Raw genomic sequence first — 19,765 nt, forward strand, 5'->3', positions numbered from 1 at the left:
AGAATAAATGTTGGGTTACGAGTCCTTTCTCCCTGTCCCTCATTGTCTAGCCAGGCCAGCCCAGCTGTGGGGAGTTTTGGTGGGTTTTAAATTTTAACATATCACAAGCCTAGCCCCTTACTTTCTGTCATATGTTTTGGTGTAAGCAACTAGTAACAAATCCAGTACTTAGACTGAGAGGAGTTTTAAGGAGCCTCATGTAGACCCTTTTTCTTAGCTCCTTCAACTGCTGCTGATGGGAGAACTTCTGCCTGGTCTTCCAAACCTGTTTCTTAAGAAATACGTTGTGTTTTGACAAATTTGGTTTGAAGATTAGCAAATGCCCTCATGATCCAGAACTTGAGCTTATATGCAGAGATAAATTCCTGCTGGCCACCCACACCTAACTCCCTGCATGTGGCAGGATTTGGTGTCTTTTCAATGAACACAAGTGCAATACCTTACATAGAAGGATTGTGGGTACCTGGAAATCTGTATTTACATCTCATCCAGCTAAATGCCAACCAAGCAAACACTTTAAGGGGATCAGCTTGGTCTCACAGATTTCTCTTGCTTCTAGGAGTTCCAGGGATCTCAGTGGTCTTTGCAGGGGAGTTGCAGCCTATATTTCTTCATATTAAGGAAGCCTGCTAGGCAACTACTTTGGAAGTAGTCATTAGGGCTGTGGATGCTTGTGGTTGAAAGGAAAGCAAATGATCTATTGTACAGTCATTGCACCCTGAAAATAGAGGACTAGCCATAGTTTTTAAGAGGATTTGGGCATCAGTGATCCTTGAAATACTGAGGTGTTCTTATATAACCATCTTTCTCTAACATACATTGCAACTGAAATTAGTAAAATAATAGATTAATTCCTCTAGCAGTCACAGCATGGGAAGAAAAAAAACCCCTCAAATCTACTCTGAAACCAGATTTCTCAGTTATTATTTTAGAATTTATCTGAAGCAGATTGTGATGTTTTAGGTTTGCTTGCTGAGATCACACTTCAAGCTGTGCTCTTTCACTGTTGATTAAGAGGATAGCTTTAAATGTAGATAAAACTATATAAAACCTGGAGTCACAAAATGAAATTCCAGCCTGTCATTTAGTAATAGAAATAATTTATTTTCCTCACTATATTCAATTTCATAGAAGTTTTTGTCTTCCCGTGAGCGCAGGAGCTGAGGCCCTGGCGCGTTGCGAGGGGCCCGCTCTGGGCAGATGATGTATTGTTCCTACCTCTGACAGCGACCTCAGCTTTGACTCTTTTAAACTTTGGCAGCCGGCGCAGAGGTTTCTGTGCCAAGAAGGCATTACTGGATGTAAATGATATAAACAAAACTGTCTCAGACTTAGAGTTCTGTTTAACCCAAAATGGACATTTCTTAGCAAAACCTTTCATCATGCAAGAGCTGCACAGGAGGTGAATGCTTTCCTAAGTGTGTCTTGAACAGGCACATATCTATTTCCGGGTGTTATTTTTCTTGCGTTTGGAGTGTCAAAAGACCTACCAAATGAGAGGAAACTCGACTCTTGTTTTTCAGACTGCAGGTCAGATTGAGACAAGATTTCCTGCAGGAAGCTGAGATGTTAACAGAAAGTGCAAGGATCAAAACATGTCCATCCGTTTCTCCCCTCACTTCATGCCATACAGCCTTCATGACCTGCTCCTTGCTGGAGACCCCTGTCTCGAGCAAAAGGACTTGTTTCTGGGCAGAGGGACAGAGGGGCCTGCCAGGGACCACCCCCCCTGTGGCCTCTCCCCAAAGGTCAGGGAGGTTGGTGGCCAGGGGACAGCCTGGGAATCCAGGGTTCCTGGCGGGATGTGTTAAAGCAATTTGCAATGTGAATGGTCTCTGTTGTCCCTAATATAGAGCTCATGTGTTAGAGCTTCTCTTGAACATATGAGGGCAGTTGTTGGATGTTCAGCAGATGAAAAGGAACCCTGCAGAACTTGGTGCAAGATTTAGAAAGTTCCTTCAAGACTGCATGCCTTTGACCATAGCAAATCTCTGTCCTCTCCCACACCTGCCTTTAAATGCCTTTTGTGAGGTCCCTGTACATTGTAAAAAATGAGTATCCTCACTGATATCCACAGCAAACCCTTCCCTGAGGCTGAAATAAGGAGGGTCACACTACTAGCAGAAAGCCAAAAGGCTTTCCTGAGCTCTGGCAAGCCTGGAGATGGTGTCTGAGCAATTCCTGAGCTGTCAGCATAACTTGAACATTGTACAGTACAGAGGGAGCAGGATTTTTTAAAGACCTGAGAAACTCATCGAAAGCTTTGGATCCAGGTGTTAAAGACCAGCAGATCTAAAGCAAGGCGAGGTGGTGGTTGTGATTGAAGGGACACACCAGTCACGCTCAGAGGAGCTTGTTGCAGCCACTTGCTGTTCTGCAGAGTCTGAGCAATTACAGCCTGAGAAGCCACAGCCAGCTGAGCTGTCAGATTTGGAATAACTAGATTAGAGAGGTCTATATGCTGGATTGAAGACTCATTGCCCTTCAATGACTCGCTTCACAAGCACTGGCAGGTCACTCTGCATTTGTAGCTGTCCCCTTAAGATACTGTTTCTGCAGAAGGAAAGGCCTAGTGCCATCTGTCTGAAAATATTTACAAGTAGACATTAGTGTTAGCAGTTTAACATAAACATGTATTTGTCTAAAACCCCCTGCAGAAGAAAGATGAATTAAGGTATACTTGGCTAGTCTAACTAGCCAGGAATGCATTAAAGTTTACTTGGCTAATGTACATTTATCTGTGGTTTTATATGAGAACTTGAGTAATTCAGATTTTACTAAAAGTCAAGCCAAAGACCAGATTTTTTTGACAGCTGATTTAAAAGTTAACTTCAGAAGAAAACAGAAACCTGAGTCTTTTTTTTTCTTGCTCGAGGCAAACATTTTCTTTACTGAGTGATGAGCTTGGCTTTTAGTTTTCCAATGATAAAATGTTACTGAACAAACTCTTAAGCTCTTTTTTTGTAAAAGTATCCAATTTATCAGAGGAGCTAAAGCAGACACAAGCCATACAGGAGCAGTTTTTGAGGTTTTCCAGTTCAGCCTTGGTAATTAAACTTCTCTATTTCTTCTGGCTCAAATTAATACAACTAAATTTATTACAGTATTTTCTTTAATCCCTCTGTTTTCAGAAGGCTTTGGGGCTGGCCATAAACATTGGTGATGATCTTAAAGGTCTTTTCCAATCTAAACAATTCCATGATTCTCTTCTGTGATTCTGCATTGGATGTTTTCTTTGGGGACAAAACCAGGGAACTGTTTTAACCACTTACGAAGAGCTGAAGCATAGAGAAGTCAGAGATTTGAAGTGCTCTTCTCCAAACATGGTTATCTTCTGGTGCAACTGTTGTGCTTTCACACCTATTGCATGGCCCCATGGATAAAGCCCACATCAGAAGCAAGCCTTAGGGCACTAGGAAATAAGACAGCTATAGGCCCTCGGGTTAAGTTTTGTATATTACACATACAAGCCACTGAATTACTGTTTAGGTAGCTCAGATTTCCCTCTCCTCCAACATGAAAGTAGCAACTGAGGGCAATGACTTGTCTGTCCTACTGTTTTATCCATGACACAGCACAGGGACCACTCAGTTCTTATCTTTGTGAAAATCCAAGCTGATAACTTTAGCACCTTTTGATATTTCAGTGCAGGGCTAATGAGTAGCATGGCTAGTCTGGTTACTATCATACAGGCTGGAAAATATTTACAATTTACAGCAGATGAAAACTTTACTTTTCCCATACTGATGACAGGGCAATCCAACTCCCTTTTCCTACAGACTTCAAACAGCCATGGCGTCTGTTGACTTAAACTTAACTCTGTCCATTAAGACTGCTGTATTTGTGTTTGCTTCATTAGGTCAGCAGCAAAAATAAGTCATCAAAAATTCTTTGCTCTTTGCTTCTTGATTATAGCCTATTTCATGTTGTGGAAGCATTGATGACTGGACTAGATTGTAGGACCATTGAAGTGCTACAAGACCTCATTTCAGTACGTGCAGTTACTACAAATGTAGAGAGAACCATAAGCACAAATCACACTAACTTCTAGAGCAGACAGATGCACTGACCAGATACAGCCCCCATCAACCAGCACAAGTCATTCTAGCCTTATATAATGGTGGATAGGTTCATCTTTATCTTCACTGCCTTAAGGGTCCAGCAACACAAACTGAACTTGGGGCAGGAACTGGTTTTTCCAGAGATACCTCTACTTTTCTAGTCCGTGCCTAATAAGATACCATTCCCACATGAACAAGTTGGCATTGCTGATTAATACCAGCTGGTCTGGTAGATGCTCAGACATAAATGTCATAATTGAGAGGCTGTTGTGCTCTCTGTGCTTTCTAGTCCCTTTTAAAAACATACTTTTATAGGTAAAGCAGTAGCTATACATACCAAAGGGAAATTTGGAAAGTGAGACTTGCCTCTTATTTATCTTTCAATGTGTCATTACATATTCACAACAGTTGTCTTTCTTCTCAACATTATACCATTGCTAAAAAAGAAACTGAAGAGATAAAGCCAGGGTTTCAGGGTTTCTTTTTCTACCTCTTCACACATCAATCCCAAAAGATGTTTCTGAAAGGGAGGGACCCCGCCAAGGGAATCAAGAGCTTTAGCCAGTCATTCGTGTAACTAGGAATATCGTAGAGGTGAATTAGATACTGGAACTCCTGAGTCACTCACTTACATTACCTAACTGGAAATCAGAGTGATGAAGCTATAGAAGACAATAGCTGCCTTTCACAAAGGACCGCACTGCAACCTTACCGTTACATGCCCTTTAACTGGAAACACTGAGCAAGCAAATAACAAAGGGAACTTTGCTTCCTAACACCACCAACAGATACAGTTTAAAGATCTACCCAGCAATGAGGTTACCTTTGGAAAATACAATACAAGATTTTAAGTTTGGTTCATATTCAATTAAATCAACAAGTTACATAGGAAGGAAAAAACAAACAAATAGACAAACTGACATTATCAGCTTGAACCTCCCACCAAGGCTGTTTCTAAGTTTTACCATCAGATTCCCCATCCCCCCAGTATGGCAAGATAAGGAAATCCTGAATTCATTGCAGCTGGGCTGATGAGCCTTGTAATTAGGACATGCAGTGTGGTCTTTCAGGCGCCTTCAGAACACTAACCCTTTCACTGCCAAATCCTTTTCGCCTGTTCAAGCTCAAAATAAGACTCTATTTGAGAGGTACTATTGTCTACCATTTAAAAAAATAGGTTGGCTTTGGTAGTGCTGCATTGTGAACACAGAGCAAGTCATTGCTTTTGGTGGAATTCATGAGAGGAGCAATCTCCCTGCCACTTCCCAGATGAGTACTAATACACTTGAGACAGGAGTGAGTCAGAATGCATTTGTTTCTTCATCCCTGTTTTCTGTCTGAGGCCATCAACACTCTCTCTGGCACTCTAATCACCCCCCTGGACATCCCCTTTTGGTGTGAAGCTAATTCAAATTTTTTATTCAAAACCCTTCTTTAAAATCCTCTTTGTAGCAGTGCAAATACTTAGTAAGAGCTGAATTGCCTGTTCTGCTCAATTGAGTGTCCCAGAAAGAAAAAAAACCAAACAAACCAAAACTGTTTTATGTATCTCAGCAATATTCATTCACCCCTTGTCTTTTACAATGACAAAATGGAGTCAATCACCATTTCATCACATTTGTTACAAGCCCTAAGCTTTCACTATTTGATTCCAAGGGCCGGGATGAACTTTCCCATTATCACCCTTATTATATAACTTGGCTTTTGGGAATGGTTTATTTCCTCATCTCTTTCTGAAGAACTAGAGATTTCCAGAGCTAGAAACAGGATGTAGCACCATTTGTGCTGGTGCTCTTTATAGCAACTTTCAAGTGCCAGATTGATGTGTTTTTCACATTGACTTGGAGTCAAACAGATTTAAGGCCATTTTCCAGGTCAGATTGGCAGGAACTGCTGAATCGGTTTGCCTGACTATACCCAGAGGGATGGGCTGCATCTTGGGATCATCCAGGCATTTTCCAAAGGAATGCATTGTTCTTTGATGTACCAGTGTCATCAGCAATGTCCATCTTCTCCTTTACTGTCATGTTCTGGGACGTTATATTTGTTTCTTCCTTTTTTAACACCGGGCCTCAGATGATTGTAGGGAAGTGTTTCACGGTGCCATGTGTGGACTGAATGTTTTGCCGTGCCAGCTGTGGCATGCATTGCACAAGTGCCCTGCCAGCTGAACCAGGTGGCCACTTTTAGAGCAGTGTGTCCCTCTTTGGCCACAGAACCCTTGGTGGCTGCTAAGGATAGGATTTAATGTCAGTGCAGCCCATGGTCTGATGGGATCCTCGCCTCTGGCACAGCTTCTGGCTGCCATGGTTGAAACAAAAGTTTGTGAAGGTTTGCTGCCAAGGTGCCAAACTGCACCTTGTTTTTCAGTATTGAGCTGAAATCTGCCAGGAAGGGTTGGTGGAGGAGTGAATTGCATAATACCCAGCTGTGGTTCCAAATTGCTCCCTTTTAATGAGGGCAATAGCTCAGTGTAAAGGATGTGTAGGGAAAAAAACGGTCATCACTGCATGCCATATGTCCAATTCAAAGCCCACTGTAGGCAGCTGATAGATATGTTTTGGTTTGTTACTGAGTTGGCCCTGGGGGAAAAAATAGCAACCTCCTAATGGGCAGGAGTTATTCTGCATCCCCAGAAGATATTCCACATTTTGGCAATAGGTAAAGAATTTGCCACTTCATATGTTCTGTGTCCATACTTTCACCCTTCTATAAAATCAGATGATAAGGAATTTGCAAATTTACTAAGGGGTGTAATGCAGGTGAAGTACTTTAAGAATCTCTTGGCAAGAGGATCTCTTAAAAAGAAGGATTGTATATTTTTCCAAGAGTATATAAGAGAAAGTGGCTCCTAGGGAGACAAGAAGTTCTTGAAGACCCTTAATTAATACTATTTTGGCATTCACAGCACTTCCCCTTCCTTTTCAAAATTTGATGCCAAGAATTTCTCATTCCAATAGCATCCAATAAATCCTAGAACTAAATTCCAGTGACCATTGGAGGTCTCTTTGGTTGCTTGATGGCTAAAGCAGCTAAACTCTTTTTATTCGTTTTTGAAATACCTTTTCCTTTTAAAATCAGTGGCTTTAACCCCTGAAACAAAGTGGCTGATTCTCCTCTCAGCCCCATCAGCTTGCACAGCACAGAACTATGCTACACAGGAAGTTTTAGCCCTAGGGCATATGTGAAGTCCCAGGTGAGATCAGATTCCACTCTGGGACCTCTTGAATTAATCCTGCTGCTGCGCACCAGCTTCAGCTTTGCAAGAGGAGTCAGTAGAGATCAGTATGTTGTGTTTGACTACAGTGCAAGTGGGTGAAGCAGATTACTAGGCTGAATTCTTCTGTACGTTGTACACCATCTGTGGAGAGATGGAATTCAGGGATAGTTGGGGCTCACCCAGGTATTTCTGCCTAGAGCTTTAATATTATTTTTTGGTATGCAGCTGTCACTCAGAAAACACTCACTGTGCGGGCACCCTGAATGTTTGAGATCTCTGAAACTAATTTAATTTCAATTTCAGATTAATTTCACAAACTCTAAATCAATTTCAGTGCATTTCAGTCTTCAAAATATATATTACATGTATAAACATATGAAAACACATATAAAGACCCCATTGAAATATTTGAATTCAGTAGAATTAAAGCATGGCATCACAGACTGGACCTCTTTTTACCTCACTTTCCTATAAGCCAGCAGTAATTCTCTGATGGCAGGAGAATTACATGAACATAGCATTGCAGACCTAAGGTGGAAACACCTTGTGAAATGTGTCCATCAGGTGAGGATGGAAAGGACACTCTGTGGTTGGTCCTGTTTCTACAGTGATTCATTATTATGTTAATTTTTAAAAAGAGTTTTAATTTTCTTTTTGAACTCCACTAAGGTTTCTTTTGGACCTTAAGTGGTTAGAGTGAATTAATCCTTGTTATCTCCATTAGGGAGAATACCTATTTAGGTGTTGATGGGTTTCCTGCTGTTCCAAGACTACTGAATAGCAAATTAGGAGCTACTGATTTTGATTTGCAGATTGAGAGAGTGAAGATCCTATTGAGGTGAAGTACAAAACCTAGGTATTTACTGTTTATCAGGAAATGTTTAAATCACAGCAGGTTCCCCCTTAGAAAATCCAAACCAGATGTAGCTCTCAATGCTTCTTGTTATTATTTGAACATGGGACTCTCTGTTGACTGTCTGATTAACCAGATTGGAAATTGGAAGATACTTTGCATTTTTCTTGGTGTTCTTTCCTTTCCCTGACTTGTGCAAGTAGTTTTGGGCACAAAAGGGTTTTGTTTTGTGAGTTGTTCTTGCAGCTTTTTGCCTGCATAATCTAACTGTACTATGAATGCATTATGGCCAAACACAAGAAAGCAATCATTGCTTAGTGGAAAGGTTGCACTAAGAGAATCATAGCAAGCTCAAAGATTTCCTCAACAGTGGGGTGACCAGCTGCATTGCACTGCCATTGTGAAGCCTCTTTATTAATAGCCTGTATATTGCTTCCATCAAATGTGTAGCCATGTTCCTAAAAAAAAATAATCACTTTGTTTTTTCTGCTATTTTTATCTATCCCCTATTCAAATCTCTCTCAGAACAATCCTTAATACGTACTGTGTTGCATGTGACTTATTTGTTTTCTTTTGCAGGCTCTGAGCAGCAGTCTCTACAAGAGTGCATCACCTTATGGCTCTCTTAATAACATTGTGGATGGGTTAAGCTCCCTCACCGAGCATTTCTCTGACCTATCCCTTTCTTCAGAAGCCAGAAAACCCAGCAAGAGGCCACCTCCTAACTACCTGTGCCACCTCTGCTTTAACAAGGGACACTACATCAAAGACTGCCCCCAGGTAAGTAATATATAATATCCTGAAAAAATATGCATCAAGATTTTCTTCAGTCCTTGGTTTAGATACACAGAATCTGACTGAAATACTTTAGAGTGAGTAACACTGAAGAAGTATCTTGACAAAGTGCCATGCTAGCCATGTGTTCTTTTAATCTATTCTTTATCACAGTGCTGATGGACAAAGTACACTGTTTCATTTGCCTTGTACGTATTACAGCAGACATTAATTTAGGCACACAGCTAAGTACATTCTGGTAACTTTAAAAATGGCTACTCTGTAATTTTCTATGGGGCAGCACTGTGTATAGTCAGTTTGGCAATGGCACTTAATGTAACAAGTTACATAACCTAAAGGAGAAGAAATTGTTACATTCAGAGAGAACTTTGGATCAGTGTTGCCGTAACAAAGGCTCAAGGTATTTTGGGCGCAAAGTCTGTTTTTGTCCTACAGAAGAGGTTTGCTGTACTTCGCAAAATGTGATGGTCTTTGGCTCCTAGGACTTTTCTGTAGTGGCAAAGCTGGCAATATTTATTTCCTTCAAAAAGGGATATAAACCAGTGTGCACTAAAAGCACTTACCAATCTATAATTTTTTCCCCTGAAGCCCCCAAGCAGAGGGAACCAGGTTTCTTAATTTTCTGGTTTCAGCTGGATGCAGTTGTGTTGCTGGCTTAAACTTGCACAATTTCAACAACATCCTATGTAAAGTCCCAAGGAAATTAAAATGCTGCCAATACTCTAAAAACACAGATGTGGACATCACCATCATCCACTTCATTATGACTTTAACCTCCTAGCCTCTTATTGTGTGACTTTCAGCAGAATTAATCTGCATAAAAATTAACTACAGTTAATTTGCTGTTGAGGATGTCAGACATTTATAAACCAAAACACAGGCAGAAAAACATCTGCCAGCAGAGGAAGGAGAGCATGAAATCAAGTCTAAATCAGATGAGCTTTGAGTGTATTCCTCTTGCTGCTATGCATAGACTAACTTTATCACTTTCACTGTATGTCTTTCATTAATTCTAATGAAAGCTATGGAATTAAAGTATGTTTGCAGTCTTGGGTGTAGCACTTGAAAATATTTTTACTTCTTATTTTGGTCTAGGTTGAGTAATAATTTTCTTTAGGAAAAAACTATGAAATTTTCTTTGCTAGGAGATCAAAAGTACTCTGGTTTCTTTACTTAAGTGTTTAATCTACTTAATTTAGCATGTTGCAGAAGAATGTAAGGATAGAACCACGTAATAAAATACATTACTTAACAAGAGGATTGAAACACCAATTACTAAATATGTGGCAGAGTGGGGGTGGATAGCTGTGCTTTGCCATGCTGTGTGAGAAACCAAATGAATGCAAAAGGTCTCTTGACAATCAGCATGTGCAAGCTGCAGCTCACACAGACCAAGTGAATGTGTCAGTGTTGGAGCAGTAATGCATTATTTATTTCTTAGCTATTTTTATGATTTGAGGCACTAAGCATTAAACATGTTAGTGAAAACTGAAGACACAAGAAATCCAGGAGATATGAACAATTAAGGATTGTGTGTAGGAACACTAATTCTCTTAAATTGCACATCCTGCATAATTTTTTTTACATACCTAATTTGTAAAGTCTTCAATTTCTCTCTGAACGAGGAAGTGGAAAGACTTCCTACTGGCATACTCTGTGACTGTTGTGTGAGTTTGGGAGGAATGAGTAAAGGAACACAGGAGAGGGAAACATCTGCTCGCTCACCACATGCAGTCTATGGTTACAGGCAGCCATATCACATAGCCCCTTTTGAAAACTGATCAGGTTTTACTTGGGAAGCATTTCAGTATTTTGCCTTTGCTACTGCTAGTGTGGAAAGCTGCTCCAGAACCTCAGTCCTCTCCTAACTAGAAATCTTCCAATTGCTAGGATGAGAGTAACTCATGGCCACTTTACAGTCATTTGTTCTCCTGCCAACATTGTCCTCCACTGAAATAGCTCTTATCCCTCCCTGGTGTTTATCTCAGGATGTATTAATAGACTGCAATCATATCCTCTCTCAGCATTCAATCACATCCTCTCTCAGCATTCATTCTGTAGGACTAACCAAGCCAGGTTTTCTGAGTTTCTTCACACAAAGTATACAGCCTGGCCTTCTCAAGGCTGTTCCCTTGTGCTTTTCATTCCTTCCTCATGCATGACTACATGTGGCATCCCAGAGCAGAGCTTGACAGTGCCTTCTGCTCTGTGTGCATGTTTCTGTTTATGTTAGTTAAGGGACAGGTGATACGAAATTGATTCTGTTTAACTGGAGATTTCTTCTAGCACAGGCAAGTGCTTTCTAGTTTAATCAGCAAGTGCTTTCTTGAGAAAAAGCAGAGTTAGGCATTCGCAGAAACATACACACTTTCCTTATGTTATCTGAGTTTGAGGACAGTTCTAAAGAGGATGACCCTGTGTACACAAGTTATGTTCAAAACATTGAAAACATTGTGCACAAGAAGGGAGCAGCACTGGCAGGATCAGGCTTTTGTCATAAAGTCCCCATTTGTTACCACTGCTTTTGACAAGAACTGATTTCTTAGTTTGAACATTGTATGCAATACTGCTTACTGTCTTAGGTTTTGATACTTAGTTTTGCTAGTGCTGTCACAAATAAAAGTTGTTTAGGAAATCCTACCAAAAAAAAGGTCTGTAGCTGTGTGTTTTTAAAGTACTAAAACCTGGACAGAGAAAAGAGATAAACTAATCTGATCTGAGCAAAATGCATATCAGTAAATCATACAGTATTTTTCTTTTGTTTTTATGAAACTGCCTAATAAGAAACACATTTTGAAATGGAGTGTTCTATGAAGTTTTTTCTGCATAGCAAAGAAATTGTGTAACAACTTTAGGACTTAATATCCTCCCTTAATTCTGCCTGTTACTACCACTGAAAATATATGTCCTTTTTCTGTTGCTGTAAAAGTTGATGAAAATGCATGTATCAGCTCAGATTTATATCTTAAGTGACGATCATATTCCTTAAGGTTAAATAGTTATAAACAAAAACTGCTATCTTTAATTTTTAAATACCTCTTGTATCTGCAATTTGTCTAATATTGTGTCTTCAACTATCTGAAAATTGAAATGGGATTTAGCAGACTTCTGTTATTTTACCATGTAGTTTGTGTCATACATGGTGATGGAAAGTGTTCTTTTCTGTTTAGGAAACTACCAGAAATAAGAGCAGTGTTATGATTGCGATTCATCATTTCCAATTTGTCTACATTTGCAAAAAGCTGTTTGTTCAATAATTATGTCTATAAAAAACCCAGCACTAATCTTTAGTATCATCTTTATAGCATACCTACATTTTTTTCCAAAACTAATTTGTGAGTTTCAGTGGCTTAGACAATAACATCCTACTCATACCTCTCTGATGTTCTTGCACATAAGGAATTCTCATTGACTTGAATGAAGAGAATAGAGAATAAAGGTTAAAAGCAGTGTTCTTAATATAGCACTGCTCTTAAATGATCATTGACAGTGCCATAAAAAATAAACAAGATGTTTCTCTTTAAATTGCAAGGAAGGTAAAGAATGAGAGTACTTTTCCTATCTGGTTTACAAGTGGTTGATTGCATGATATATGAATATATATATATGTATATAGATCTGTCAAAACTTGTATACTTATTTGTGTACCCAAAGGTACTGTACCTATGCCTGGTATTCCCCCTACCAGGAAAAAACCCCAATGAGTTCTGGACCAGTAATGCTAAAGATATATGATTCTATATGACATTTTTTGATATAGCAGGTGTAGAAGTTATTAGAAGATCTTTTAAAAAAAGTTACATTGTCTCTTTTCACCCATTTTCACTATATTTTTAAATCCTATAAAATATAAACAGTGAGTTCCTTTGTACCAAGTGTGGCCTATACAAAATGAATCTTGCTCCTTTGAATTGTTAGGAATGTTATTGACATGATTTCTCTTCCATGATGTCATCAACCTAAACTCAGACATATCATAGAAGTTTAATTTGCAAAAAGTATAGAATAAAGGGGTATGGTGTCTATGTCTAAATGCAGTCTAAGTAGACACTTGTAAATAAAGCACCTACTTCACATTCTAAGATGTTGCTGAGTGAATAAACCTTTGCCATTTTTCAGAAATCTACTTAGGAAAGTAAATACACAAATCCTGGACCTCATTTTTTGCTTATGTCATTCCAGTTGTTAGTTTACTAAGCAGCAACAGAAGCCCAAGCTTGGAGCTCCAGCAAAGCATCTCTGTATTCAGAATTTTCAAACTGCTCTACCTGGTGTTTCTGCCAAGCACCAGTTCCATCTACTGGTGTCTTTGCCCTAACTGTAATCAAATACTGTGCCAGTGCCAAGCTAATTGAAAAACCTTTCTGACAATTCCTGTGAATTTCTGCACAGGCAAGGAACCCTTAGTTCATGCTGGTATGGTGGGGAAAGAAAATGGGCAAATATCACTGTTCTGCAGTCAAATTCCCATGCACCGCCCCCGGTTTCTGGGAGACGGGAATGTTGCACAGTGTGTTTCCCAGTTTTACGTTGTACTTACAGAGGAAAATGCCATGTACCTGCTCACAGGAGTACAGACACTGCTGCAGACATGTATGTAATGGGAAGCTGTTAGTCTCTTTCTGCACTGCCTGTTTAAACCTGTGGCTGAAATGCATGGCATGGTCCATATTAATGTGGCCAACAGCGGGAGTCTTTCCACTGCCAACAGGGATCTTTGAAGCAGATCCTGTAAAACTGAAGTGCCTTGAGAGCAGAAATTCAAGTCAATAGGAGCAGTAGGTAATTGCTGTGGCTGCTTGAGTTTGCATAGATTTGCTTTTGTGGTTTCATGCAGGATGTGGAAGAAATCAGTGTCAAGCTGCGTTTAGTCCTTTCTTCTTGGTCCATAGCTTGGTCCGCCAGATCACGCTGCCCTGAAGCTGTCCCTCCCTGTGGTCAGATCCAGTGGGTCTTGGGCACTGGGGCTGCCTCAGCAGGCAGCTATTTGGCTGCAGGATTGGAGCAGCTCTCATGCCTGAAACATTCATCTGATTTGACTTGTGCCTTATGGTTGTGCAAAGATCTCAAAGGTGCATAACATTTAAGGAATTCACAGCTGTGATTTCTCCACGTACCAAAGGCTGACTAAGATGGCAGTGAGGAACAAACTAGCATCTCTACAAAGCTGGAAAATATTTAACTTTCTGGTTTTTAGCTCCAAAATCTTAATTTTTTAAAAAAGCAAAACAAACACAAACTTCTTAGAATTTTATCTTCCCTTTAAAGTAAAGATGAGATTTCAAAGAGCTCTGGAGTTAAAGGTGATCACAGACCGTAGAAAAGCCTAACATTCACTCTGAAAATGTTTTTGACAGTTGCTACATTTTACATTTTGTAGTAGGTTTTTGGATATTGTGTGACAGCATCCAAATACATGTGTCTTTTCTCTGTTGAACTGAGTAAAATACCATTATTGTTACTCAGTTACAGGATGAGGGGGTTAGTCTCCCCATTTTGGAGGCATCTGATACCCTGTATGGGCTCAATTTTTCAGGTTCCACCATGGTTTTTGAACAGAGTATATTGGGTGGCATTTAATCTGGTGCTGTACAGGCCTCTCCTATTTATGCTCTTATTCTGTTGGCCTAGAGTTACTGAAGTATCCCTGATATAAACAAAGCAGTATTTGAACCACCAAAATTAGCATTCTTCATGCAGAGGTAAAGATGAAAATATGGACCACATAAGAAAAGAAAACAACAGCTAAACTTACATCTGGTAAGTTAGGGGTGTTAGTAAGATCAGTGCTGAGACAGAACCTGTTAGCCTGTATTACAAGAGGGAAAAGGTGTTAAATCTCTGCTATACGTAATTACTTTCAAATTATGTGTGGCACTCCAGAAAAAAGTCTGTATGTCTAGCCCCTTCATTCACTAGCTTTGAAATGCATTTAGGTATGCACATTTCTTCACCTATACATAGTTCTATAAGGAATTGTAGCTTCTAGGTGTTCATTCTGCAAATACTTCTGCACATACTAAAATTCCACATTACAAGATACTGGATGAATGTGAGGCTCTGAAGAGTCCTCTTTATGCACAACATGCTGATTTCATTTATTCCAATTTTTTTCATTGAGAACCTGCATTAAACTATTGTAGATAATTTGGTCTTGGCTTAGATTTTTTTTTTGGTCACATGGAGCCACTTTGACAACTCCATGATGTTAAATATACTACAGAATTTATTGCAGGCTGTTATTTTTTGTTCTCATATACTTGAACTTAGCTGTGCCAAATTTTCTCAGTATTTCTGAGATTAGCTGAATATATTTTTTCAGATAATTTCTACTTTTATTATGAAGACTTGCAGAAATCTTGTAACCAAAGTATAGTGGGCTATAAATTGGTCACATCCATCTTACTGCTGAAAATGTAAGCTATTTAAGAGTCTGAAAGATCAAAAAATACCCATTGTGCACTCTTTTGGAAATTCTCAATAAGCTGTGCATGTCATGGTTTCAAACCATTTATCAGAGGCAAGTAACTCAGACAGCTGTACCTGAGTAGAGGGGATCCCAAGAGCCCTGTTTTGAGAGCATGTTCCCAAAGTTCTTGTGTTAAAGCTGTGTCTAGAGTATGGGGCATTTATGTCCAATTATTTGATAAACTGTGTGCTTGAAAAGAAGATACTGTACCCTAACATACCAAAGTAAGAACAGTTGGATAGTGAAAAAGAAAACAGAAAATACCTAGTAAACTGTGTCTGTGCCCCTTTCCTGTCTAGCACACTACGTGACATTACATTCCCAAAAGTCTGGAAGTCCAGCCAAACCCAAGCTCCTCCTTCAGGCCCATGACTAAGCTGTTATTGCTGTGCTTCAATCTTTATATACTAATATGAGTTCAGATGGGTTTTTTCATCCCTCTGGGATGTCTGCAATGCAGACAGAGGTGATAAAGGCAAATACTCTAACAGCAATGCTTGCTTGCTTGGTCTTTGCAGTGGCCTTGGAGTGCAGTCCCAGGTCCTGTGTGACAGTTACCAATGGGCTGTGTGACAGGATGGATCATCCACCACAGAATGGGATTGCATTTCATTGAGGTTTTCCAACTACTTTTTATTTGCCTTTGAATCTCATTTGCATCTTCACTATCTAGATAATTTCAAGCCAACTGGTAACTAGCAACAAGATAGATATCAGGAAAAGAATACTGTTTAATTGCAAAACCATAAGGATACCCAGTATTTAAACTGAGTAAGGTTTTAGCACTGAAAAAGCCTCCTCTGGCTCCACGTTGGGCACAGAAATTCAGGGTAAAGTGGAGAGGAGCAAAATCAGTTTGAGATCTCTGAAACATGACTTGTGTTGAAAGGCTGAAGAACCAGTGTTGTTTGTTCCCACAAAAAGTCACATTAAAAATTTGCAAATATGTAGAAAGCCTCAGATGAAGGGCACAGTTTGTTTTCCACAGCCACAGCTGGTGAGTCCAGTAGTGGCCTTCAGCTATGCTGCTCTAACTGTGAGGCCTTGAAGTAGAGTGCTCTTGATCATTGGAGGACTTTCAGAACAGTGCAGGTGAACATAAACCAAGATTTGCACTGGTGATCCTGTCCAGGGACAGGATCTTGTCCAGGGACAAGTGAGGAGAACATCCCAAAGCACCTCACAGCCTTGCATTTCTGCTGTTGCATATCTGCATGCTAATATTACAATTCACTATCTTAAACATGCATGATTTATATTTAAAATCCATGCACAATGAACCAGGTCCAAATCCTGTGCAAGTCACTGAGAGACTTTTATAAAACTCATTTTAAGTAGACTGAACGTAGCTATCACGCTAAATTTGAACTCTGTTTACTAACAATTTAGTATTTGCTTAGTTTCTAGTAAAAATCCTGATAAACCATAACTACGTGTTTATCTTTGAAATTAGTACTGAGAGCATTCCTTTTGAGGAGGAAAGTAACACTGGTTTCCAGCCCTCCACCAGCTGATTTATAGATAAGGTAAAGAGAGAGCTACCAGGTTAAATCACACTAGTTTATCAATTCCTCATTTGCACTGATAAGAGGTGAATAATGGAAAATTAAGCGAGTAATTTTTTCTCACTTCATAAAAGTATTTTGTTTTAGTGTGAAATATAGGTTGTGGAATTTCCATTAATGCTTGGAAGTGTTCAAGATCTGATTGGACAAAATCCTAGTAAATCTGACCTGAACTCAGTGTTGGTCCTTCTTTGAGCAGGACATTGGACTTGGTGCCTTCCCAATGTCCCCATCAAATTTAATAATGGGGTTATTTGTGAAAATTAACCAAATTTTCATAAATCTGCAATAAATGATCCCTCTTCAAGAGTGTTCTTCAAGATCTGTCTCCCAGCACTAATATCTACCATAATCCTTCCTCACTATGGTTTTCAATAAAAGCATAAAAGTAGAAGCAAACAGGCATTTATTGCAATATCGAATACATAAAAAGGCCTCCCTAAACTTACCACCTGTCAAAATGTCCCTGCACAAACACTTTTTGTAAAAAGGTAGCTTCCTTTAATCTATATTTAAAAAATGAATCAAATAACTTTTTTTTCCAAAAGAATTTTCTCCAGGAAAATATGTTTCAACAAGTTGTTCAGCTGAAAAAGCAAAAGTTGAAGCACAACCTGAAGTGGAAGCATTACACTTTGCAATGGCTTGAATTTGTTTTGCAAGAATTTGTTTGGAAATGCTTCAAAAGCCTAATTTACCCAAAATGAAAATTTATTTCTTTGTGTTTCTGGTTTGAAATTCCAAAAAATTTTCACGTCTGCCAAATGCATAAATATTTCAGCTCCCTTTCTCAGTTTTAACAGAACCTTGTTTCCCTGTTTCTCAAAAATGAAAGTATGTTTTCTGATAAACTACATGCCCAATTAGAGGAGGCCTTCAAGGTCTGAGCAGAGGCTGGGATGGTGTCATGGAAATGGGAAATGCTCTGGCTGTTGAGGAGAAAGTGACTGTCAGGGGTGTCAGCTGCTGTTTCTCTCCCTCCCTTTTCCTTTGAAGTTCCTGTCCAGAGGAGGAAGCTGGCAAACAGCAAAAGCAGTGAACAAGAGCAAATGGCTGAAGGCAGATCAGCAGTTTCTGCTGGCAAGAGTCAGCAGTGCAGCTCAGCCCCTCCTTGCTTTCCTGGTTGTCCCAGGACAGTCAGTAGATTGTGAGGGCACAAATCCAACCCAGGGGCCCCCTCTCATTTTCCTGCTGTCAGCATGTACCACGCAGTCCTGCTGTCCCTCCCATTGCATCACTTCCCTCAAGAAATTAAGATACTGAATGGAAGTTCATCCCTATTCCATTTCCCTGCTATAGCACAAATACTGGTGGTATTCTACTCTATCTGGCTTATATCAATAAACATAGAAGGAGCCTTACATATTTGGATATGTCTCTTTCCATAGCTATAAAAAGGTCTACTAGGAGATGTGAGCAGAGTTTCTCAGATAACTGTTGTCCTCTGTGCCTGGTAGGACTGTAGATATCCTGCAGACTGCCTAAGAGAGAGAGAGAGAGAGAGATAGAAGCAGGAGAGGCATCACTGCATGGATCAGGAACACAGGACTCTGCTGATACAGGGAATGTCAGCTTCATAGACATGAGGCTTGGTGTAAACTTAGTGTAGACTTCTTTCCTTAACATTTTATATTTTATACTATAACTTATCAGTCATGTTTCTGATAGAACATTGTTATTTAAAGAGGCGTTTTGCAGGTTTGTAGAAGCTTATTTTTTTAAGACAAAAAAAAAAAAAAGAGAAAAAAGGTTTTAAGACTTTTTTTCCAAATGTCCTTCATTTGGCAGGAAAGCTAAAATGTTTGTATAGTAATTGGAGAAAACAATGAATAAGCCTTTTATTTCAGAGTCTGGTCAGTGCCAAATTATTAGCTAAAGCAATAAAGCCTATATACAGGCACTTAAATTGAAACATTTGGGAATTTTAGCAGCAACAGCAGACATTTTGGAAATGACATAATGTTGATAACTAGTTTATCCAGATTTCTGCCTGATTTTCCACAGGAAACTTGCTACTCTTTGTTTCTAACTCTGGCTGTGTAGAAATGTTCATAGGAGTACAGCAGCACCTTCTGAGATCTTCTGTATTATTGAACCCTGTAAATAATAGTTTTTTTTTCTTTTCATTTTGGAGAGCAATAACACATTTCAGCTGGTTTTCAACACAGTCTCAAGGTATAATCTTGGAAATGAGTTCAGAGTAACCCTGAACATTTCCCAGGCTCAAAGGTTTCACATACAAAATACTGGTTTCAAGTCAATTTCTAATTTTAAACCACATTGCAGGTGTGCAACTATAGTTAAAACTCTGCAACAGCCCAGGCAAATGAATACTTGCAGCTGAGCCAGGCTGCCCACAGCACCTGGCAGCCAGGAACACCCAGCCCAGGTGCACATTCTGCCCTCCCAAACACTGCCCTGTCAGTCCTACAGTGTAAGGAGTGAAGACCCTGGGAAGGCTTCATGAGAGCAGAGACAGCTTCTGAGATGATTTTATATAGAAGTCATGTTTCTCTTATTCCTGATTACAGAGCTGAAAAAATTAGAAGAGCAAAAAGTGGGGAAGAGAAAGGCTTCTTCCAAATAAACGGCAAACAAGAAGGCTTTCCTAGAAGATCAAAGAGGAGTCATCATTTAATAGAAAGGTGGCTTTGATTTAAATAGTTTTAAAAAACAAAATGTAGTATTAGTCATTCCAGACCTGTATTTTGTATTTCCTCTTTTTTCTATTTCTTCTACAGCAAGTTGGAGCTCTGCTAATTAAAACAGACTTATGTAAACTCTAGCTAAGGAGATTCAATA

The 19,765-nt window shown here is 39.5% G+C and overlaps 1 protein-coding gene across 1 annotated transcript in view; it reads left to right on the top strand.

Annotated features, from left to right (window-relative positions):
• The window catches only part of ZCCHC24 (zinc finger CCHC-type containing 24), a 106,125-nt gene that overhangs the window by 7,903 nt on the left and 78,457 nt on the right, over window positions 1-19,765 (top strand). The window contains exon 2 of the mRNA XM_041404950.1: window positions 8,714-8,914. Within this exon, the coding sequence (XP_041260884.1) occupies window positions 8,714-8,914 (201 nt within the window). The remainder of the gene's footprint in view (window positions 1-8,713; window positions 8,915-19,765) is intronic.

This window comes from Onychostruthus taczanowskii, unplaced genomic scaffold (genome assembly GCF_017590055.1).
Source record: "Onychostruthus taczanowskii isolate IOZ18803 unplaced genomic scaffold, ASM1759005v1 scaffold22, whole genome shotgun sequence".
NCBI classification, from domain to species: Eukaryota; Metazoa; Chordata; class Aves; order Passeriformes; family Passeridae; genus Onychostruthus; species Onychostruthus taczanowskii.